The sequence below is a fragment of the Vipera ursinii genome (assembly GCF_947247035.1).
Source record: "Vipera ursinii genome assembly, chromosome: 14".
Lineage (NCBI taxonomy): Eukaryota > Metazoa > Chordata > Lepidosauria > Squamata > Viperidae > Vipera > Vipera ursinii.
In genome coordinates, this window is record NC_139527.1 from 9,493,337 (window position 1) to 9,514,588 (window position 21,252).

The window sequence follows — 21,252 nt, forward strand, 5'->3', positions numbered from 1 at the left end:
CTCCCCCTTCTGTTCCTAACCAACTTCTTTTCCCAGCAGGGATAATTGACCTGTCTCAAGTACCACACCTCCCTGTGCTCGTGCCCCCCACCCCCGGCACCTCTGCAGCCTCCATGGACCGGATCACCTACATGCACAGCGCTGCCCAGCCTTTTAGCAGCCGACACAGTAGCTCACCCCTGTCTCCAGGTTAGTCAGGAGGTAACCAAGAACCTGAAGTATGTGAGATGCTTCCAAATATCCTTCTTTGGGTACTGCCTGGCAAGGAGATCCACCTTGTGTATAGGTAAAAGGTTCCAGAGAGGGAGAGTGGAAGTAAATGAGAACAAGAGAATACAAGCTGGAGGGAAGGGGGCTGTGTTCTAGATCAGCTGAAGGAAGTAGGTAGTGGTTTCTTGGAGAAGAAAAGAAGAAGGTCCAGATCAACTGAGAAGTATGGATTTGTGGGCTTCTGGAACCGGTTTTATCATCCCGAGAGGTTCAGAACCACCTTGTGGCTTCTTGGTATCACCCAAATGAAAAAAAACCCCACAAGCCATGGCTTTAGGTTAACCCAGAGTTCAGGATGATTGAGTGACTGCCCATGTTCCAGAACCCCTTAATCCTGGATTGAGAGTGTTAGGAACACACGTGTGGCAATATTTTGAAAACAAGAGTTTAGGGAGGAAAGAAGAAAGAACGCAAAGAAGAAATAGGCTACTAAAAAAAAAGAACAAGGCAAAGCAGATGAAGGATGATGGAAGGTGGGACTACCAGAATTTCATTTAGATCTGAAGACTTAAGATTTTCCAGTTCCCTGCCAGCATTCTTCATTCTGGGTTTTAATAGAAGAGAATATTTGTCGCTCAGGGTTGAACGGCGGAGTCCTTAGTGCTCTCTGAGCGTGGTGGTTTTTGCTGTAGACGTTTCATGACCCAACTAAGGAACATCATCAGTGCATGAAGGGAGTGGGGTTTGTGGAGAGGAAGGAGGAGGATAAGGAAAAGGACTTTAGGGTCCTTAGTGCTCTTTAAGCTGGGAGGGCACCCAGGACCCTACAATTCTGGGCTTTAACCAAAATTTTTCAGTCGAACGCTGTTTTGTGCTGGACATTGATGGTGGGATGAAATAGGAAAACAGCTCTAGAGCACCTTATCCACGGTGGGGGAAAAAAAAACAAGCCTGTGCTTCACAGGTACCCCAGCACATTTACCCAAGACGGGACCCCCGGTTTCTGAACGGGAGCAAGAACGGGACCGTGAAAAGGAACGCAAGAAATCGGTTGTGACCAGCACAGCCACGGTGGAGCACGCGCCCATCTGGAGGCCAGGTGAGTTTGTGAGTAGAGGTTCACCACCTTGGATGGGAAGGAGACGGGGCTCTCCACCGTCTCATTTTTGCCTCTGTTCCCTCTTTTTACGACAGGCACCGAGCACAGCAGCGGCCGTACATCCGCGCACTCTCACAAGCACTCCCCAGTTTCCCCTCGCGCACAGGAGCACATCCAGCAGCGGCCCAGTGTGTTGCATAACACCAACATGAAGATCATCTCCCCGGAAGGCCTCACTCCCTCCGTTTTGCGGTAGGTCAAATTCCAGAAAGGCGGAAGTGCGTTATTCCCAACATACGTGGTACGAAATGGAACATGCAAGGCGCAGATTCTGGGTTGGTGGCTTGTCTATTATTATCATTTCTTGGTTTTGTCACACCATCAGCATCAAGCGCGAGAGATTGGGAAGTCCAGGCAGTTCAAATGTATACAGGTAGTCCTCGACATACGACCACAGTTGACTCCAAAAATTTCTGTTGCTAAGTGAGATATTTGTTAAGGGAGCTTTGCCCCATTTTACGACCTTTTTGGCCACAGTTGTGAAACACTGCTGTTAAGTTAGTAACGCGGTTGTTAAGTGAATCTGGCTTCCCCATTGGCTTTGCTTATCAGAAGGTCACAAAAGCAGATCACGTGACCCCAGGACATAGCAACCATGATAAATATGAGTCAGTTGCCAAGCGTCTTGAGTTTTGATCATGTGACCATCGGGAGGCTGCAATGGTTGTAAGTGTGAGAAACGGTCATACGTCACTTTTTCCAGTGCTGTCATAACTCTGAACAGTCACTAAATGAACGATGGGAGGTTGAGGACTATCTGTGTAATGATTGCAAGCTTAGGCTCTCTACAAGAATCTGAGCTACTAAGCATCAAAGCAAATTGGTGGTAGAGAAGAGTCAGCGGAATTCAAGCTGGGCGGGACTTAGATCTCTTGCGAGTGTGCAGGGACTCAAACCAGATGGCACGTTTGGGCTCAGCCTGGTCATCTACATTCAGCCACACGTTCAGACTGGATTTGGCAGTTTTATCCACCTAGTCCAGGGGTAGGCAACCTCGGCTCTTTTATGACTCATGGACTTCAACTCCCAGAATCCCTGAGTCAACTAATTTGGCTAATCTACAGAAAAGAAGAAATAGGGGAGACACGATAGCAGTGTTCCCAGTATTTGAGGGGCTGCCACAAGGCAGAGGGGGTTGAGGTTGTTCTCCAGAGCACCAGAAGGAAAGACGAGAAACAATGGTTAGAAACTGATCAAGGAGAGAAGCAACCTGGAATTAAGGAGAAACTTCCTGACAGTGAGGACAATCAACCAGTGGAACAGCTTGCCACCAGAAATTGTGGGCTCTCCATCACTGGAGATTTTTAAGAAGAGACTGGACATTCACCTGTTTGAGATGGTCTAGGTCAGGGGTAGGCAACCTCGGCTCTTTTATGTCTTATGGACTTCAACTCCCAGAATTCCTGAGTCAGCTATGCTGACTCAGGAATTCTGGGAGTTGAAGTCCATGAGTCATTAAAAAGCCAAGGTTGCCTACTGCTGACCTAGTCACTCCTTCCCAAGGACCTGGGATAGGCAGAAGTTGTTTGATGAGGTTCAAGGTGATCATTGTAGGTTGTCAGCTGTTCCGGGTCAAGCCGCCATTTGCAATTGACCGATGGTTCTTTTCCTGCAAAGATTCAGACCCTTGGATGGAAACGTGGCTTATAGGCAAAATCCTAGGGCGCTTAACAAGCAAATTCTGGATATTATAGTATAGGGAGGGAAAACTGTTGGAAATTAAACCCATTTTTGCTCATTCTTCCCTAGATGTTTTTCAGTTGCAGAACCCAAATTATAATCCAGCCAAAACAAAAAACAACAACCCTGCCTGGCCCCAGATTCTCCATCTGTGCAAGTGGAGAAAGTACAGCTTGTCTGTAGTTCAGTTTTCATCTTCTACTTGGAAGTTTGGTGGCAACCTATTCCAACCCCCTGTTCAAGCAGGAAACCCTGCACCAGGGGTAGGCAACCTTGGCTCTTTGATGACTCGTGGACTTCAACTCCCAGAATTCCTGAGACACCCACGCTGAGGGAAAAGGGAGAGGTTTCCAAGCTGAGCCATGCTGGCTCAGGAATTCTGGGAGTTGAAGTCCGTAAGTCATGAAGGGGCCATAGTTCCCCCATGCTGGCTGAGGAATTCTAGGAGTTAAAGTCCCCAAGACGTGAAGGGGCCATAGTTCCCCCATGCTGGCTCAGGAATTCTGGGAGTTGAAGTCCATGAGTCATGAAGGGGCCATAGTTTCCCCATGCTGGCTGAGGAATTCTGGGAGTTGAAGTCCACGAGTCGTAAAAGAGCCAAAGTTGCCTACCCCTGCCCTACACCATTCCAGACAAATGGATGTCTACTCTCTTCTTAACAATCTCCAGTGTTGGAGTGCCTACAGTTTCTCAGTGTGTCCTGGCACAAATCCAGGACTTGACTAACCCCATAACTACATTCTGCTTGACATCCCTTGCAAAGGATTGAGGGGGGGTGGGTATTCCCTTCTTCTCCCCCAGGAGATCTCTCAACTTGGTCTTTCTGCTTCACAGATCCTCCTCTTCTTCCTCTTCATCCACTGCCACCACGTCCCCGGCCTGCTCCTCCGGCTTCTGTCCGGCATCAGCATTGCGCAGCTCCATAAGCGGGGTGGACGGCTACGCCTCCGTAGTGGAATCAGCCCACGTGCAGAAGGAGGCCTCGTCCTCCAGGACCCAGGACGTCAAAAGCGAACGGTCTCAGCCCGAGGCCAACCACCTGTTCACCTCAAAGTTGCCCGCGGGGCCCGGCCTAGAACAGACACCTTCGCCCGTAAAAGCTACAGAGCCCAAGACTTTGTCCTCCGCTGGGCCAGGGGCGGTCCACCCGTTTAGCAGAGGACAGGGGAAAATCCAGCCTTCGCATCACACCCCCCTGGACCCGTCACTGCACGCCGTTTCGGCCCCCGAGCCGCCGAGTAGAGAAAAGAGTAAACCCTTTTCAGTGCAGGAGCAGGAGCTGCGAGTACTCGGTAAGACCACCATGACAGCGGCCAGCTTCATTGATGTCATTATCACGCGCCAAATTTCTTGCGATAAGGGGATGCCCGACAGAAGTTCATTAAATAACGGCACCAATGGCGATGGTAAGACATTGGAGTGGGGTGTTGGGGTGGTTCTCGGCGTCGGGTGGCCTTCCAACCCGCACCTGGAGACCAAAGACCCTTCCCCTTTTTCGCAATCATATTTTTTTTTAAAAAACGTTTTAATGTTCACATTTGTGGTGACGGCCTGTTTACATTCCCAGCGTTGTCTGCATAAAAAGGCCCCCGTTTTGCACCCCTCCTATGCTTATGCTTCTTCCTCTGTTTTTTTTTCTGTTTTCCATTTTTCAGCCTACCTCTTATTTTATTTTATTTTTCTCTCTCAGCATTTCATTTCCTCCTGAGCGTGTCGTTGTGTGGGGGGCAGGGCAGGCGAGATTTGGAATTGGGTGGGTCTCTCAAAAGAGAACGGGTGTCAACACTTTGAGAGGATCGTCAAAGCCCCTCCACTTAGCCAGACAAGGGGGCTTCTGTTGCATGGTTGTGACTGTCACTTTCACTGTTTCGACACCCGTCTACCTGCCTCCGTGGCCCCCTGCAAAATGTACGAAATACCGGAATGAGCGAGGTCATGAATTTCAGCACTGTGCTTGCCTCCAGAATAATTTATGTTCTGCTTTGTCCATGAATTGTGTAAATGTGCTAAAGTCGGCCGAGATACAGGTAGTCCTCGACTTAACGACCGCAATTGGGAGCAGGATTTCCACTGCTAAGCAAGGCAATTGTGAAGCGAGTGGTGCTCAGTTTTATGATCACCTTTGCTACAGTTGTTAAGTGAGCCACACGGACGTTAAGTGAATCTGGATTTCCCCACTGGCTCTGCTTTGTCCGAAGCCATTTGGGAAGGTGGCCAAAGGTGATCACGTGACCCCGGGATGCTGCAATTGTCATGAATACATGCCGGGTGCCAAGCACTGAATCTTGATCACATGACCACAGGCAGGGGTAGGCAACCTTGGCACTTTTGTGACTCGTGGACTTCAACTCCCAGAATTCCTGAGCCAGCGTGGCTCACCTTGGAAACCTCTCTCTTTCCCCTCAGCACGGCTGGCTTAGGAATTCTGGGAGTTGAAGTCCACGAATCATAAAGCGGCCTAGGCCTAGGCCAGGAGTAGGCAATCTTGGCTCTCTTATGACTCGTGGACTTCAACTCCCAGAACTCCTGAGCAGGCATGGCTCAGCTTGGAAACCTCTCCCTTTCCCCTCAGCGTGCCTGGCTCAGGAATTCTGGGAGTTGAAGTCCACGAGTCATCAAAGAGCCAAGGTTGCCTACTCCTGACCATGGGGATGCTGCAACAGTCATGTGAACAACTGTCATAAGTCAATTTTTCTCAGTGGCGTTGTAACTTTGAGCGGTTGCTGAGCAAATGATTGTAAGCCGAGGACTACCTGTAGACAGATTGCAACATGGGGAGTGTATCTGGTGTTGACCCAGATGATGTTGGGGAGAGAGAGAGAATCAGCTTACTAAATTGTCCCTCGGTTTGTTCCCCAATCTCTGGTTTCCCGGATTGGTTGAGACTACAGCACTCAAGATTGCAAACCAGGCTGGGGAAGGTTGTTCTAGAACTAGAACATGGGTTTTGTTTTAGCTTGAATGGAAGTAACCCTTGGAAAACTCTCCAAACTCAGCGACATGCAGGTGTCATCAACGTGGCTCGGCCAATGAGTTTCTTGTCCAAAAGAAAAGCTGTTCTAATTATATTGTTGTACCTTTATTTTGGACAACTTAAGATGGGTGACTGCATCATTTGACACCTCAATATATCCCAAAAGAGCACAGTGGAAGCCCACTTCTCAACAGTGTTTCCCCCCACACACACACAATCCAGGGCCCATGGATCAGGCCAGCCAGGATGGAGGTTGGATGTGAAGGACCTCTACAATGTTCTCAAGTCTTCTTCTCTAATGTAGGGATCCAAGCAATGAGATCGCACAATGCCAGGTGTCAAAAGTGGCCTTTGAGGGTATCTTTCATCCTTTCGATTCCCCTTGGACAGGGGCAGGGAACCTTGGCTCTGTTATGACTTGTGGACTTCAACTCCCAGAATTCCTGAGCCAGCATGGGGGAACAATGGCCCCCTTTGTGACTTGTGGACTTCAGCTCCCAGAATTCCTGAGCCAGCATGGGGGAACAATGGCCCCCTTTGTGACTTGTGGACTTCAACTCCCAGAATTCCTGAGCCAGCATGGGGGAACAATGACCCCCTTTGTGACTTGTGGACTTCAACTCCCAGAATTCACGAACCAGCCATGCTGACTCAGGAATTCTGGGAGTTGAAGTCCACAATTCATCAAGGGGCCATCATTCCCTACCCCTGCCCTACCAAGCTGTAACGCTGCTGAGAAGGAAAGGCTCCCACCAACGTTTAAGAATCTCTTTTGTGTTCCTCAGTTTTCCGTGGGAACTACAGTCCTGACGGCATTGAAACCATAAGCCCTGTGAACTCCCCCTCTGTCCTCCACGAGAAAGGGGTGAAGCTGACTCAAGATAAGGAGAAAGGTCAGGGTCTCCTCCATCCATAACAGGGACCCTTGCCCGCTTGGTTACGGCGATTTCATTCCACCTTCATTCCATTCTTCTCGCCTAGGTTCCCTCAAACCTTGTGGAACGGAGATCTCTCACATGCAACAGCTCCACCAGATCAGTGAGGGCCGCCAGTCCCCGGGTCAGCCGTTACAGGGACCCCCAAACGCCAAAGGACATCAACGCGTTGTCACCTTGGCCCAGCACATCAACGTAAGTGGGGGGATGCTGTGATGGTTGTGAATTGCAAAGCCTGGTTGTAAGTCACCTTCTCCAGTGGCGGTGTAACTTCAGTTGGTAAATGAAGGGTTGCAAGATAGGGACAACCTGTAAAGGTAAAGGTAAAGGTTTCCCTGCACATGCGTGCTAGTCGTTTCCGACTCTAGGGGCCGGTGCTCATCTTTGTTTGAAAGCCGAAGAGCCAGCGCTTGTCCGAGGACGTCTCCGTGGTCCTGTGGCCGGCATGACTACATGCCAAAGGCGCACGGAACGCTGTGACCTTCCCACCATAGTGGTCCCTATTTTTCTACTTGCATTTGTACATGCTTTCGAACTGCTAGGTTGGCAGAAGCTGGGACGAGTAACAGGCGCTCACTCTGCTACGCGCCACTCGGGATTCAACCCACCAAACTGCCGACCTTCTGATCGACAAGCTCAGTGTCCTAACCCACTGAGCCACCGCGTCCCTTGTAGGGTGCCTCAAAGGGATGGTGACCTCTGAGGGTGGAGCTTTGTTCTCCGAGCTTCTGGGTTGCTTTCTGAACATTTCATTACCAGGCTGGGTAACATCTTCAGCGGAGTTTAAGGGATGTCCATGTTGGTGTTCTATTGATAAGGGCTTCAGGGGTGGGTGTGTCGAGGGTCTTGGGATGGGTCAGGGGTGAGCCGTCTTGTGGTGATGGGTCTTGTGACATCAGGCTCCTTGGAAGGTGAATTTCTGGGGTGAAGGGGGGCGGCTTGTGTGAGTTGATTGAGCGTCGGTGCTGTCTCTGGTTGGCTGTGGGGTTGATTTGGATTCTGAGGGGTTTGTGGGCTGGTTGTGGGTCAATGTGTCTGTTGATAATCATAATCATAATAAAGTTGTAAGGGACTTTGAGGTCTTCTAGTCCAACCCCCTGCTCAGGCAGGAAACCCTATACCATTTCAGACAAATTGTTGCCCAATCTCTTCTTAAAAACCTCCTGTGTTGGAGCATTCACAGCTTCTGGAGGCAGGTGGTTCCACTGGTTAATTGTTCTAACTGTCAGGAAATTCCTCCTTAGTTCCTGGTTGCTTCTCTGCTTGACTAGTTTCCATCCGTTGCTTCTTGTCCTGCCTTCGGGCGCTTTGGAGAACAGCTTGACTCCCTCTTCTCTGTGGCAGCCCCTGAGATATTGGAACACTGCTATCATGTCAGCCCCGGTCCTTCTCTTTAGAATTGCTTGTGGTGTGCCAGGCTTGGATGCGCGTAGCAGGTGGTAGCGTGACCAATTTTTATTTTATTTTATTTTAATTCCATTTATATCCCGCCCTTCTCCAAAGACTCAGGGCGGCTTACAAACTTAGCAGTAGCCTTCATTCTATGTAAATGCCTGCTTATTAGGGCTTTCGCCCGCTCCCCCCAAGCGGCATTATTACAAAGTCAGCTTAATTGCCCCCAACAATCTGGGTCCTCAATTTTACCTACCTGGGAAGGATGGAAGGCTGAGTCAACCTTGAGCCTGGTGGGATGCGAACCTGCACTAATTGCAGGCAGCTGGTGTTACTTAGGAAGGCATTAGCCCACTGCTCCACCAAGGCTTGTGCTGCTCTAATCGAACTGGTGGTGTTTGGGGTTAGCGATAGTGAACTCTTTTGAGAAATGACCACAAAATAAAACAGAAGGATATCCATCCCTTCCTTTCTTACAGGAAGTCATCACTCAAGACTACACGCGCCATCATACCCAGCAACTCAATCCCCATATCCAGCCTCCCATCTACTCCTACTCGGGGGCTGCTGCTCCTGTGCTGGATCTCCGCCGAGCTCCTCCTGAATCTTACCTCCAGCATCAACCAATGGAACATGTTTCATCTTCTAGAATCTCCCCCGAAAGTGAAGCAGACCAAAGGTGAGGCCATCTTCTCTCTTCCAGTCATGAAAGAGGTCCCTGAAGGTGGATGATGGGCTATAGGAACAGAAAAGGAGTGCCCAAATCCAGGCTGCTGGAGAGAATAGAAATATAGAAATATAGAAATATAGAAATATAGAAATATAGAAATATAGAAATATAGAAATATAGAAATATAGAAATATAGAAATATAGAAATATAGAAATATAGAAATATAGAAATAGAAATAGGAAGAGAAGAGAAGAGAAGAGAAGAGAATGATTGTAGAATAGAATAGAATAGAATAGAATAGAATAGAATAGAATAGAATAGAATAGAATAGAATAGAATAGAAAATATGGAATAGAATAGAATAGAATAGAATAGAATAGAATAGAATAGAATAGAAAATATGGAATAGAATAGAATAGAATAGAATAGAATAGAAAATATGGAATAGAATAGAACAGAATAGAATAGAACAGAATAGAATAGAATAGAATAGAATAGAATAGAATAGAATAGAATAGAATAGAATAGAAAATATGGAATAGAATAGAATAGAATAGAATAGAATAGAATAGAATAGAATAGAATAGAATAGAATAGAATAGAATAGAATAGAATAGAATAGAATAGAATACCGGTAGACTATAGAATAAATATATATAATTAAATTAAAAAAACAATAGAATAGAATATAATATAATAGAATAGAATAGAATAGAATAGAATAGAATAGAATAGAAAATATGGAATAGAATAGAATAGAATAGAATAGAATAGAAAATATAAAATAGAATAGAATAGAATAGAATAGAAAAAATAGAATAGAATAGAATAGAATAGAATAGAATAGAATAGAATAGAATAGAATAGAATAGAATAGAATAGAATACCGGTAGACTATAGAATAAATATATATAATAAAATTAAAAAAACAATATAATAATAGAATAGAATAGAATAGAATAGAATAGAATAGAATAGAATAGAATAGAATAGAATAGAATAGAAAAAATATGGAATAGAATAATAGAATAGAATAGAATAGAATAGAATAGAATAGAATAGAATAGAATAGAATAGAACAGAATATAGAACAGAATAGAAATATAAAATAATAGAATAGAATAGAATAGAATAGAATAGAATAGAATAGAATAGAATAGAATAGAATAGAAAATATGGAATAGAATAGAACAGAATAGAATAGAATAGAATAGAATAGAATAGAATAGAATAGAATAGAATAGAATAGAATAGAATAGAATAGAATAGAAAATATGGAATAGAATAGAATAGAATAGAATAGAATAGAAAATATGGAATAGAATAGAATAGAATAGAATAGAATAGAATATATGGAATAGAATAGAACAGAATAGAACAGAACAGAACAGAACAGAACAGAATAGAATAGAATAGAATAGAGAAAATATAGAATAGAATAGAATAGAATAGAATAGAATAGAGAAAATATGGAATAGAATAGAATAGAATAGAGAAAATATGGAATAGAATAGAATAGAATAGAATAGAATAGAATAGAATAGAAAAAATATGGAATAGAATAGAATAGAATAGAGAAAATATGGAATAGAATAGAATAGAATAGAATAGAATAGAATAGAATAGAATAGAATAGAATAGAATAGAATAGAATAGAATAGAATAGAATAGAATAGAATAGAATAGAACAGAACCTTGGAGGTCTTCTAGTCCAGCCCCCTGCTCAAGCAGGAGGACATATACCATCTCAGACAAGTCTAGTAGTCTCTTTTTTAAAATGTACAGTGATGCAGTGCCCACGATTTCTGAAGGCAAGTGGTTGATTGTCCTCCCTGTCAGAAAGTTTCTCCTTAATTCCAGGTTGCTTCTCTCCTTGACTAGTTTCCATCCGTTGCTTCTTGTCCTGCCTTCAGGCGCTTTGGAGAATAAATTGACCCCCTCTTCTTTGGGGCAGCCCCTGAGATATTGGAACAGTGCTATCACGTCACCCCTTTTTCTTCTTTTCTTTAGACTAGCCAAACCCAAGTCCCGCAGGCCTTGGATCATTTTAGTTGCTCTTCTCTGAACTTTTTCCAAGGTCTCGACATCTTTTTTGTGGGAGACTTAGCATCCTGGAGGTCACATTCAAAGAACAGAGAGTGTCAAAACCCCTTACGCATGTTTGTGAAAACAAACACTAGTGGTACAAACACTAGTGGTACAAACTCTGAAGGAGACACCTGACCATACCTGGCCTACCTATCTATGGAGATTCTCAGTCATCCAGGTCATGGTTGTCCCCAGGGGGCTTTTTCAAAAGGCAGCTGGACTCCCTTGTTTTTCCTTGAAGACATTTCGCTTCTCATCCAAGAAGCTTCTTCAGTTCTTGGATGAGAAGCAAAATGTCTTCAAGGAAAAACAAACCCTGTTTGTTGCAATTCTCGCTTTTGGTCCTTCAAACCTCCAGATCTTCATCCGTCAAAAGGCTCCTCTCTTTCCCGTCTCACCCAATGGAAGAAGTACAATTCCCAACCTCCAATGAGCTTCTCAACCAACCTGCCTTTGGTTTCACGAGCTTCTTGTTGCCCGAGTCTCACCTTCTCACTCGTAACCTCCGCAGATCACCTGAGCAAATTAAAATTCCGTCTTCGGACAACTGCATTGAGCCGATCTCTCCGCCCGAGGGAAACATGGAAGCCGAGCGTGTCCGAAACAGCGCCTACCCCGTTCTGTATCGTGAGGGCGAGCAGCTAGAGCTAAGGTAAGGAGCCGGACCGACAGCGAGGCAAGCGGTGACGTGGCTTGGGGTGTCAGCTGTGAAAGAATTGGGGATCTTTTCAATCCGGCAGAGGCTGCACCCGATCCCCTGGAAACAGCGTCCAACCGCCAGCGTTCTTCAGCAAACTGACAGAGAGCAATTCCGCCATGGTGAAATCCAAGAAGCAGGAGATCATCAAGAAACTCAGCACCAGCAACCGGAACGAGGCAGAATACAGTGAGAATTTCACTCAGCTCGTCTGTCTGTCTGTCTGTCTCTTCTCTCTCTCTCTCTCTCTCTCTCTCTCTCTCTCTCTCTCTCTCTCTCTCTCTCTCTCTCTCTGCACATGTACCTATCTGTCTATCCATCCACATCTATCTATATCTATCATCTATCTATCCATTCGTCCATCTATATCTATCCACGTCTGTCTGTCTGTCTGTCTGTCTGTCTGTCTGTCTGTCTATCTATCTATCTGTACCTATCTGTCTATCCATCCACATCTATCTATATCTATCATCTATCCATTCGTCCATCTATATCTATCCACATCTGTCTGTCTGTCTATCTATCTATCTATCTATCTATCTATCTATCTATCTATCTATCTATCTATCTATCTATCTATCTATCTGTCTATCTATCTGTCTATCTATCTGTCTATCATCTATATCTATCTATCTATCTATCTATCCCATCATCTGTCTGTCTGTCTGTCTGTCTGTCTGCCTATCTTATCTATCTATCGCACCAACCACCCAACCACCTACCTACCTACCTACCAACTAATCTAATCTAATCTAATCTAATCTAATCTAATCTAATATCTAGACAGTTCATCTGACTTTTCTCAGCACCGAATCTTGGTAGCCCCAAGATTTTTCCCCCCAAAAACGACATTCTGAAATTGTAGTAGGACTTCTGTGGATGTTGCCTCCTCTAAAGTGTTTCTCTTTGGTCTTCCTTCCAGATGTTGGACAACCCGGAACAGAGATTTTTTACATGCCAGCAATGACAGGAACAGGTAAGCGCTAGAACTCTTTCCGCACCCTGGGTTTGATTTTTCCCTACCTGGAATGGTGCCCTCTTTTGGGGCCACTCGGCACCCGAGGTTGGGGGTGACTTTTGCAAGCTGATAAAGCCGGTTCCGCTGTCCCACAACAGCAAATTGAAAAGCCTTGTAACATTTGGAAAGGGGAAGAAGTCCAGTGATTGGTTGGCTTGTTAATTTTTTTAAATATAAAAATCACCCCACGTTCCTCAACCTCTGTCTCTTAGCCTCGTTTAATTACATTTTATTATTCCCTCTTTCCCGGGAATGTTGGGCAAATAGCTGCCCCTTTAAGTGCTTTCTCTGGTCTTTTTGCATTGCCACACCTTAACTGCATGGCTTCTAATGACTCACAATTGCGACACAACCACCAGCATGACACCAGGGATCCCAAGGCAAACAGTACCACCTGCTTAGCTGATGTCCTCTTTTGCCTCCACCCCAAAATTGGGAAAAAGGCTGGAGGGAAAACTGTGGAAGAATTTGAGAAAATTTGCATAGCTGGTGGACAGGACCACTCCCTTGGGTGCCCAGGAACGTGTCCTCAGATTTTAGGAGGGCAGTTGGTCCCAGGTGACATTGAATTTGGGAGAAGACCAGTCCCTCCATTTTGAATGCTCTCAATAAGGGAGGTGGTAGCCATTCTTCTGTTGACCTCAAGGTTCTCCATAGACAAGTATAGGATGGGCAGTTAGTAAAACACATGGAGAAGACAGGTGGAGACATCTTGGTCTCACAAAAGGAGACCTCAAAATATTTTTTTTTCTTTCACATTTCCTTTCTATCTTCCTGTTACACTGAAGTCATATTCGCAGCTAGGATACTATATATATATATCATATATATCAGTATATGATGTTCTAAGGGAAGCAGTGGCTCAGTGGGTTAGGACACTGAGCTTGTCGATCAGAAGGTCGGCAGTTTGGCGGGTCGAATCCCGAGTGCCGCGTAACAGAGTGAGCGCCTGTTACTCGTCCCAGCTTCTGCCAACCTAGCAGTTCGAAAGCACGTAAAAATGCAAGTAGAAAAATAGGGACCACTCCGGTGGGAAGGTAACAGCGTTCCGTGCGCCTTTGGCGTCTAGTCATGCCGGCCACATGACCACGGAGACGTCCTCGGACAAGCGATGGCTCTTCGGCTTTGAAACGGAGATGAGCACCGGCCCCTAGAGTCGGGAACGGCTAGCACGCACGTGCGGGGTAACCTTTACGTATATGATGTTCTGAACCATAACATTATAGCTACTGCAAAAATGTTGCACTTCCTTCCCAACGCTTGCGACTGTCACTTGTTCTGTAGAAAAAGGTGAAGAAATATTGCAGTGATTGCCACCATTCTTTCAAGGGATGGTGTGCTTTGTTGAAATGCGACCATTTCTGTCTGGAACAAGGACATCAGGAGCACTTCAGAAGAGGTCCCTTAGGAGGAGGAGGAGAGGAGGAGGAGGACTCATGGGTGGGGAAGACCCTGGTGAACCGTCCCCTCTATTTTGCCCTCCGGTCAGCATCAATTGCAGTCGCTAGAGAGGCACCATGAGAGAGGAACACAACAAACATGAGTAACATGTTTGTTACCCACTTAAGCTCAGAGCCCCCTCAGAAAGCCGAAATGAAACCATGCCAGGGCTGAATACAAGCCGGCTTCCTTCCACGTCTTTGTCTATACAGTCAATGTGTGCCCCCAACGTGGCGCTCCAGAAACAAACAAAATCCATGCCTTCCCCAGGAAACATCTCCAGAACTTGGTCTGCATTGCAGGGTTTGGCGGGGAGAGAACTAAACACAACCGCGTTGTGTCATTTCGCAAGGATGTGCTGACAGTTTTATTTCTCCCTTCCTTTGTTTTCTTCCACCTCCCCCATTTCTTCCTCGGCACCCCCCTTTTCTCTGCCCCCTCCCAAATCCCTCCCTCCCCTCCCGTACCCCAGGGTTAATCAGTTGTAGGAGCCAGGCGGTCCAGGAAAACCCTAGTTCCAACATGGGGCTGGAGGCCATTATCAGAAAAGCTCTCATGGGTAAATATGACCATCGGTGGGACGAACCCGCTTCGCTCGGTACCAATGCTTTTAACCCTCTGAATGCCAGCACAAGCTTGCCCGCTGTTTTGCCCATAACCTCTGCTGATGGACAGATTGACGATCTTCCTTCTTCCACGCCAGGTCGGCTCGGTTGCGTTGACGCGATTAATCCTCTCTCTGTCTTTCTTCCTGTCTTCTGGTGTGTGTTCATGTCTTAATGGTGCCGAAGAATGCATCTCTGGGTTTGTTTTTCTGTGCGCGTATATCAGCGCTTAGCGAATGTAGCCCTTTGTAATAATGCTGCTTGGGGTGTGTGTGAAAGCCCTAATAAGCAGGCATATACATAGAATGAAGGCTACTGCTAAGCTTGTAAGCCGCCCTGAGTCTTCGGAGAAGGGCGGGATATAAATGGGATTAAAATAAAAATAAATAAATATTTGGTTAGTAACAGTTCAGAGTTACAAAGGAACTGAAAAAAGTGACTTTTGACAGTTTTTTCACACTTAACGACGGTTGCAGGGTGCCTGTGGTCATGTGATCAGAATTTGGCAACTGGCATGTACGTACGACTGTTGCAACATCCCGGGGTCATGTGATCCCCTTTTGTGACTTTCTCACAAAGTCAGTGAGGAAGCCAGATTCACTTAACAACCGTGTTACTAACTGAACTGTAGTGATTCACTTAACGGTGGCAAGAAAGGTGGTAAAATGGGGCAGAATTCACTTAACGACTGTCTCACTTAGCACTGGAAATTTTGGGCTCAATTGCCATAAGTCAAGGACTACATGTACGTCTCATTGACTTCACCATCGCTGCAAAAAAAAATATCATAAAATCTGGTCCAGTCACATGGGTGCCTCAGTTTACGACCGTCATGACTTGCAAGGAAATTACCATCCTTTACAGTTGTAAGTTGAGAGCTACCAATCGTGCAAAGTGAAACCATGAGTGGTTTAGATCAAGGGGAAACTGCTGTTAGGACGAGGGTGGATAAAACATTTTGAGAGGTCCTTGGTGCTCTCTGAGCTTGGTTGTTTTCTTGCAGACACTTCGTTACCCAAACTAGGTAACATCATCAGAGCTAGTACTAGCTGATTAGTGTTAGCATTGATGATGTTTAAGTTTAAGTTTATTGAATTTATATACCGCCCTTTTCCCGTAGGACTCAGGGCGGTTTACAAAGTATTTAAAAACATCAATACAATACAAGAGTTAAAAACAGTTAAAATAATTAAATTTGATCCCTGAGGGGGGAAGAAAAAAAAAACACATTTCAGAGTTTAATGTCGAGTTTGGAAATCAAGTCAGTAGCTGCCGTTGTTACGCAGAGGAAGTCCTTAAAATCTCCTGGGTATCTTCTATTAGTGCATTCCCTCACTATATGTTGGATAGTCTGTCGGGGAGCCCCGCAATCACATTGCGCTGAAGGTGTCTTTCCCCATTTATACAGAGAATTAGCACACACCCCATGAGTCGTTCTGATTCTATTGTATGTCACCCATATGTGTCGGGGTAGATTAAATCCTGGAGGTATACTATTAGGATTAATATGCTCAGATTTATTCGATCTGATTGAACATGATCTACCGGGATAGTTAACTCATCTAGGAACTTGAAAAAAATGTGAGTAGTTTATCATGTCTAGCGTTACTTTACTCACAATAACCAATCATGTTACCTAGTTTGGTAATGGAAAGTCTACAAGAAAACAACCAAGCTCAGAGAGCACCAAGGACTCTTCATTTCCACCCTGAGCTACAAATATTTTCCTTCATTTGTACAGAACATTGTGGTGGCCTCCTTAAGCTTCAAGGCTAGCTAGGCCTTGGAATGATGGCCATTGAGGTCCTTCATGAGGCTGCATCCTTGAAGACAAAAGAGGAATCCTTTCCTTACAGCCTCAAACGAAGTCATATGTGACAGCCATTAGTTAGGTCAGAAATTGTCCCAATCAGATGTACAGACACAGATCCTGGGCTCTCTGCTGATGTTGGCCAGATGACTGCCAATCGACCATGGTTCAGGTGTTGTATCTGGGCACCCGACCCATCGGAAGCAGAACAGAGAGATGGCCATGGTCCTCCGCTTGAAATTTTGTTCTCAGACTTCCTCCCAGATTTTAATCTTCCCCAAATATTCTTCCCCTGCCTGCAAGGATTTGGGGGTAAAGTTTTGGGAGAAAATACAACAACAACCCCATTTTCCTAAGACTCTGTGGAGGTTCTCAGTCATCAAGGTCATCGTTACCCAAAGATGCTTTTTCACCAGGCAATTGGACTTTCTTGTTTTTCTTTGAAGACGTTTTGCTTCTCATCCAAGAAATTTCTTCAGCTCTGACTAGAGGGTTGGGGGATGGAAGGATTTATATTCCTTGCAGACAGCTGGTCGTTTGCCTTCTTTTAGCAAGTCGTTAAAGCTACCTGGAGACTTATCTGTGTCTTCAGGGTCACCTGAATAGTGCAAATGAATAGAATAGAGCTGGAAGGGACCTTGGAGGTCTTCTAGTCCAGCCCCCTGCTCAAGCAGGAGAACCTAGACCAGGGGTAGGCAACCTCAGCTCTTTTATGAGTCATGGACTTCAACTCCCAGAATTCCTGAGTCAGCATAGCTGACTCAGGAATTCTGGGAGTTGAAGTCCATGAGTCATAAAAGAGCCGAGGTTGCCTACCCCTGACCTAGACCATCTCAGACAGGTGATTGTCCAGTCTCCTCTTAAAAATCTCCAGGGATGGAGAGCCCACGATTTCTGGTGGCAAGCTGTTCCACTGGTTGATTGTCCTCACTGTCAGGAGGTTTCTCCTCAATTCCAGGTTGCTTCTCTCCTTGATCAGTTTCCAACCATTGTTTGTCGTCTTTCCTTCTGGTGCTCTGGAGAACAACCTCACCGCCCTCTGCCTTGTGGCAGCCCCTCAAATACTGAAACACTGCTATCGTGTCTCCCCTATTTCTTCTTTTCTTCAGACTAGCCAAACCCAAGTCCCGCAGGTGTTCTGCATCTGTTTTAGTCTCCAGACCTTTGATCATCTTAGTTGCTCTTCTGTGAATCTTTTCCAAACTCTCAACATCTTTGGGTGTTGGGTGTAGAGCCTTCTTGGAACAGCGGAAAGGACCGTGTTGTAGACTGGAGATAGATGGTGTCAGATCCCTCCCCCTCTGCTGAGAGAGGGCTGTTCAGTTTTGACCTAGAGGGCCTCTTTTCCAGAAATGCACAGCCGTCCCTCAACATCATAATAATAATAAACCTTTTTATTGTCAAAGTACAACATGTGTACATTGAGATTAGCTGAGCCTCCCCCCGTGCTCTCTCCCCCCAACACACAGTGACAACAAACCCTCCATCCCACCACACCATGTGAACCCACTACACCACACACCGGCCTCCCAAGTCAATTCTGCATAAGATTATGTCCCATTTAAAAGCCTAACAGCCCACGGATAAAAGCTGTTTTTCAGCCTGTTGGTACGGCTGGCTATGTTCCTATATCTCCTACCGGATGGTAGGAGAGTAAAGAGATACCGTCCAGGGTGTGAGTATCTATCATCTATCTCCAGTCTACAACATCGTCCTTTCAACAGCTCCAAGGAGGCTCCACACCCATTTGCACTGTTCAGGTGACCCTGAGGACACAGATAAACCTCCCAAGTGTCTTCAACGACTCTAAAAGAGCCTTGGTGGAGCAGTGGGCTGATGCCTCCTTAAGTAACACCAGCTGCCTGCAATTAGTGCAGGTTCGCGTCCCACCAGGCTCAAGGTTGACTCAGCCTTCCATCCTTCCAAGGTAGGTAAAATGAGGACCCAGATTGTTGGGGGCAATTAAGCTGACTTTGTAATAATGCCGCTTGGGGTGTGTGTGTGAAAGCCCTAATAAGCAGGCATATACATAGAATGAAGGCTACTGCTAAGCTTGTAAGCCGCCCTGAGTCTTCGGAGAAGGGCGGGATATAAATGGAATTAAAATAAAAAATAAAAAAATAAAAGAAGGCAAATGACCAGCGGTCTGCAAAGAGTATAGATCCTTCCGTTCCCCACCATCCAGTCAGAGCTGAAGAAGCTTCTGGGATGAGAAGCAAAACGTCTTCAAAGAAAACCAAGGAAGTCCAGTTGCCTCCTGAAATCTTTGGGATTTTCATAAGAGGATACTTTGGAGCAAATTCAGATAGTCCCCAACAGTTCATTTAAGTGACCGTTCAGAGTTACAACAGCACCGTTAACTGTTTTTCACAGTTACAACTTCTGCAGCCTCTGCATAATTACGTGATCAAACTTCGGATGCTTGGCAACTGGTTCATATTTATGAACTGTTATTTAATTCTTTTTTATTTTTTGTATTGTTGTTTTTTATTGTTGTTAGCCGCCCTGAGTCCTTCGGGAGATAGGGCGGCATATAAGTCCCAAAAATAAATAAATAAATAAATAAATAAATAAATAAATAAATAAATAAATAAATAAATAAATAAATAAATATTTATGACGGTCGCCGTGTCCTGGGGTCAATTGGATCCCCTTTTGCGACCTTCCAACAAGCAAAGTCAATGGGGAAGCTGGATTCACTTAACAACCGTGTGACTAACTCAACCACGGTAGTGATTCACTTAATGACTGTGGCAAGAAAGGTCGTAAAATGGGGCAAAGCTCACTTAACAAATGTCTCACTGAACCACAGAAACTTTGGGCTCAAATTGTGGTCGTACATCGAGGACTACCTGTTGTTTGGGTGAAATGGGTGGAGGTCTCTCTTGGTGTCTCAGCTCCCCACTCTCTCTTTTCCTGCTATCTGCTAAGCCTCGTTGTTCTCCTGTTGTGATCAAGTCCCTGGGAAGATGCGCCGGGAGGACACCCAGCTCCTTTCCGCCCGTTCGACGTAGTATGACTTTCCCCTGGGAGTTTGAAAAATGTTGTGTTTTTTCCCCCAGGAGGAGGGAAGCCAAAGGCCGCTGCCCGAGCTAACAGTCGGAAGGCTAGATCTCCAGCACCTGGCCTGTCCTCCTCCATTGAGCGGCCACCCTCCGTTTCGTCCGTTCACTCCGAGGGGGACTGTAACAGGAGGACACCTCTAACCAACCGGGTTTGGGAGGACAGGCCATCATCCACAGGTACTGCCACCTCCGTCTACCCCAGGTTTGCAATTCCCGGGAGTGTCAGGCGCAGAGAATCAGGTTGTGGCGTGTTCAGTTTGGCTGGGAAATACATTATCCGTCATACCACGTTTCCCCGAAAGTAAACCCTAAGTTTGATTTTTACGTGTGTGCCTAACATAACCCCTGCCCCCAAAATAAGCCCTAGTGAGACCTTGCCCACTCTGTCCCAATGTCTGGTTGTACAAGGTGGGGAGGAGACGCACGCATAAAAATCAAGCTACGGAGTGGAGCTGCCCACATGCTCTGCACCCGCTTACCTCAGGGCCCTCGCAGCCAGGCCTCTGACGCCTGGACACTTGCCTCGCAGCGGCGGCAGCAACAGCCCCGTCCACTTCTAGTTTCTGGCGGCTGCTTGTGGCAGGATGCCAAATGGCATGTGGCACCGGTGTGAGCGGCAGCACCGGTGCCACGCACCACAGGGTGTCGTGCCGTGAGCGGTGACATCGCCGCAGTGCACCTCGTGGCATCCTGCCATGAGTGGCAGCACCATTGTGACACACCATGTGTCCTGCCAGAAGCGACAGCACTAGCGTGACACACCACGTGGACCCCTGCCTCCTGTAAGCAGGTAAGACATCCCCCCAAAATAAGACCTAGTAGCCTCACTTGGAGGCAAACAAAAAAAATAAGACTGGGTCTTATTTCTGGGGAAACACGGTAGCAACCAGTCAGAGTAGACCGTGGCCCAAATATTAAGAGAGCCATCAAGGTTGGAGTGGTTGAAGGATTGGACCTGGAATGAGGAGACTTGGGTTCAATGTCTGTAGCTACAGTAGTCCTCAAGTGACTGTGGGCCCATTTAACTCCTACACGGAGATGTTGTAGGAAAGCTTTGGAAGATGTCAATCTCATTCAGTATTGGCATGTGGGAGCAGGGCAGCAGATGACCTTGAGAAGATAGGCTGATGTGGGTATGAAGATGTTGAGCCCGAGGACACCTGGATTTTCCTTCTTCATCCTTGTGGAAGTTCTCAAGGTGACTTTAGGCCTGTCACTCTCTGTCAGGCCAGCCTAGTTCCCAGGTTTGTTACTTAGAGGAGGGGGTTTTGTGCACACCTTTTTGCTCCTCAAGGAAGGATGGACTGCAAATCAATAAACCAATCAACCTGTTTCCATGAGCTAGATGACATTTTCTCCAGGTGATAGCATTGGAATTTCATTTCTTACACCATTTATGCATGGTGCCATTTTATCAGAGGTCAGTCAATCCAAGGTGAGAAAGTGAATGATGACCATCGAGTGGTGTCTGAGAATCTGGCCCTTAACCTGGTTTGTCCAGACTTGGG

The 21,252-nt window shown here is 46.0% G+C and overlaps 1 protein-coding gene across 1 annotated transcript in view; it reads left to right on the forward strand.

The window, feature by feature from the left end:
* NCOR2 (nuclear receptor corepressor 2) overlaps positions 1–21,252 on the forward strand; it is a 189,592-nt gene that overhangs the window by 165,536 nt on the left and 2,804 nt on the right. Inside the window, 12 exon segments of the mRNA XM_083373217.1 lie at positions 40–189; positions 1,175–1,309; positions 1,405–1,561; positions 3,884–4,455; positions 6,809–6,916; positions 7,005–7,153; positions 8,830–9,029; positions 11,621–11,761; positions 11,850–11,995; positions 12,729–12,782; positions 14,737–14,967; positions 19,742–19,921. Coding sequence (XP_083229343.1) covers positions 40–189; positions 1,175–1,309; positions 1,405–1,561; positions 3,884–4,455; positions 6,809–6,916; positions 7,005–7,153; positions 8,830–9,029; positions 11,621–11,761; positions 11,850–11,995; positions 12,729–12,782; positions 14,737–14,967; positions 19,742–19,921 — 2,223 coding nt within the window.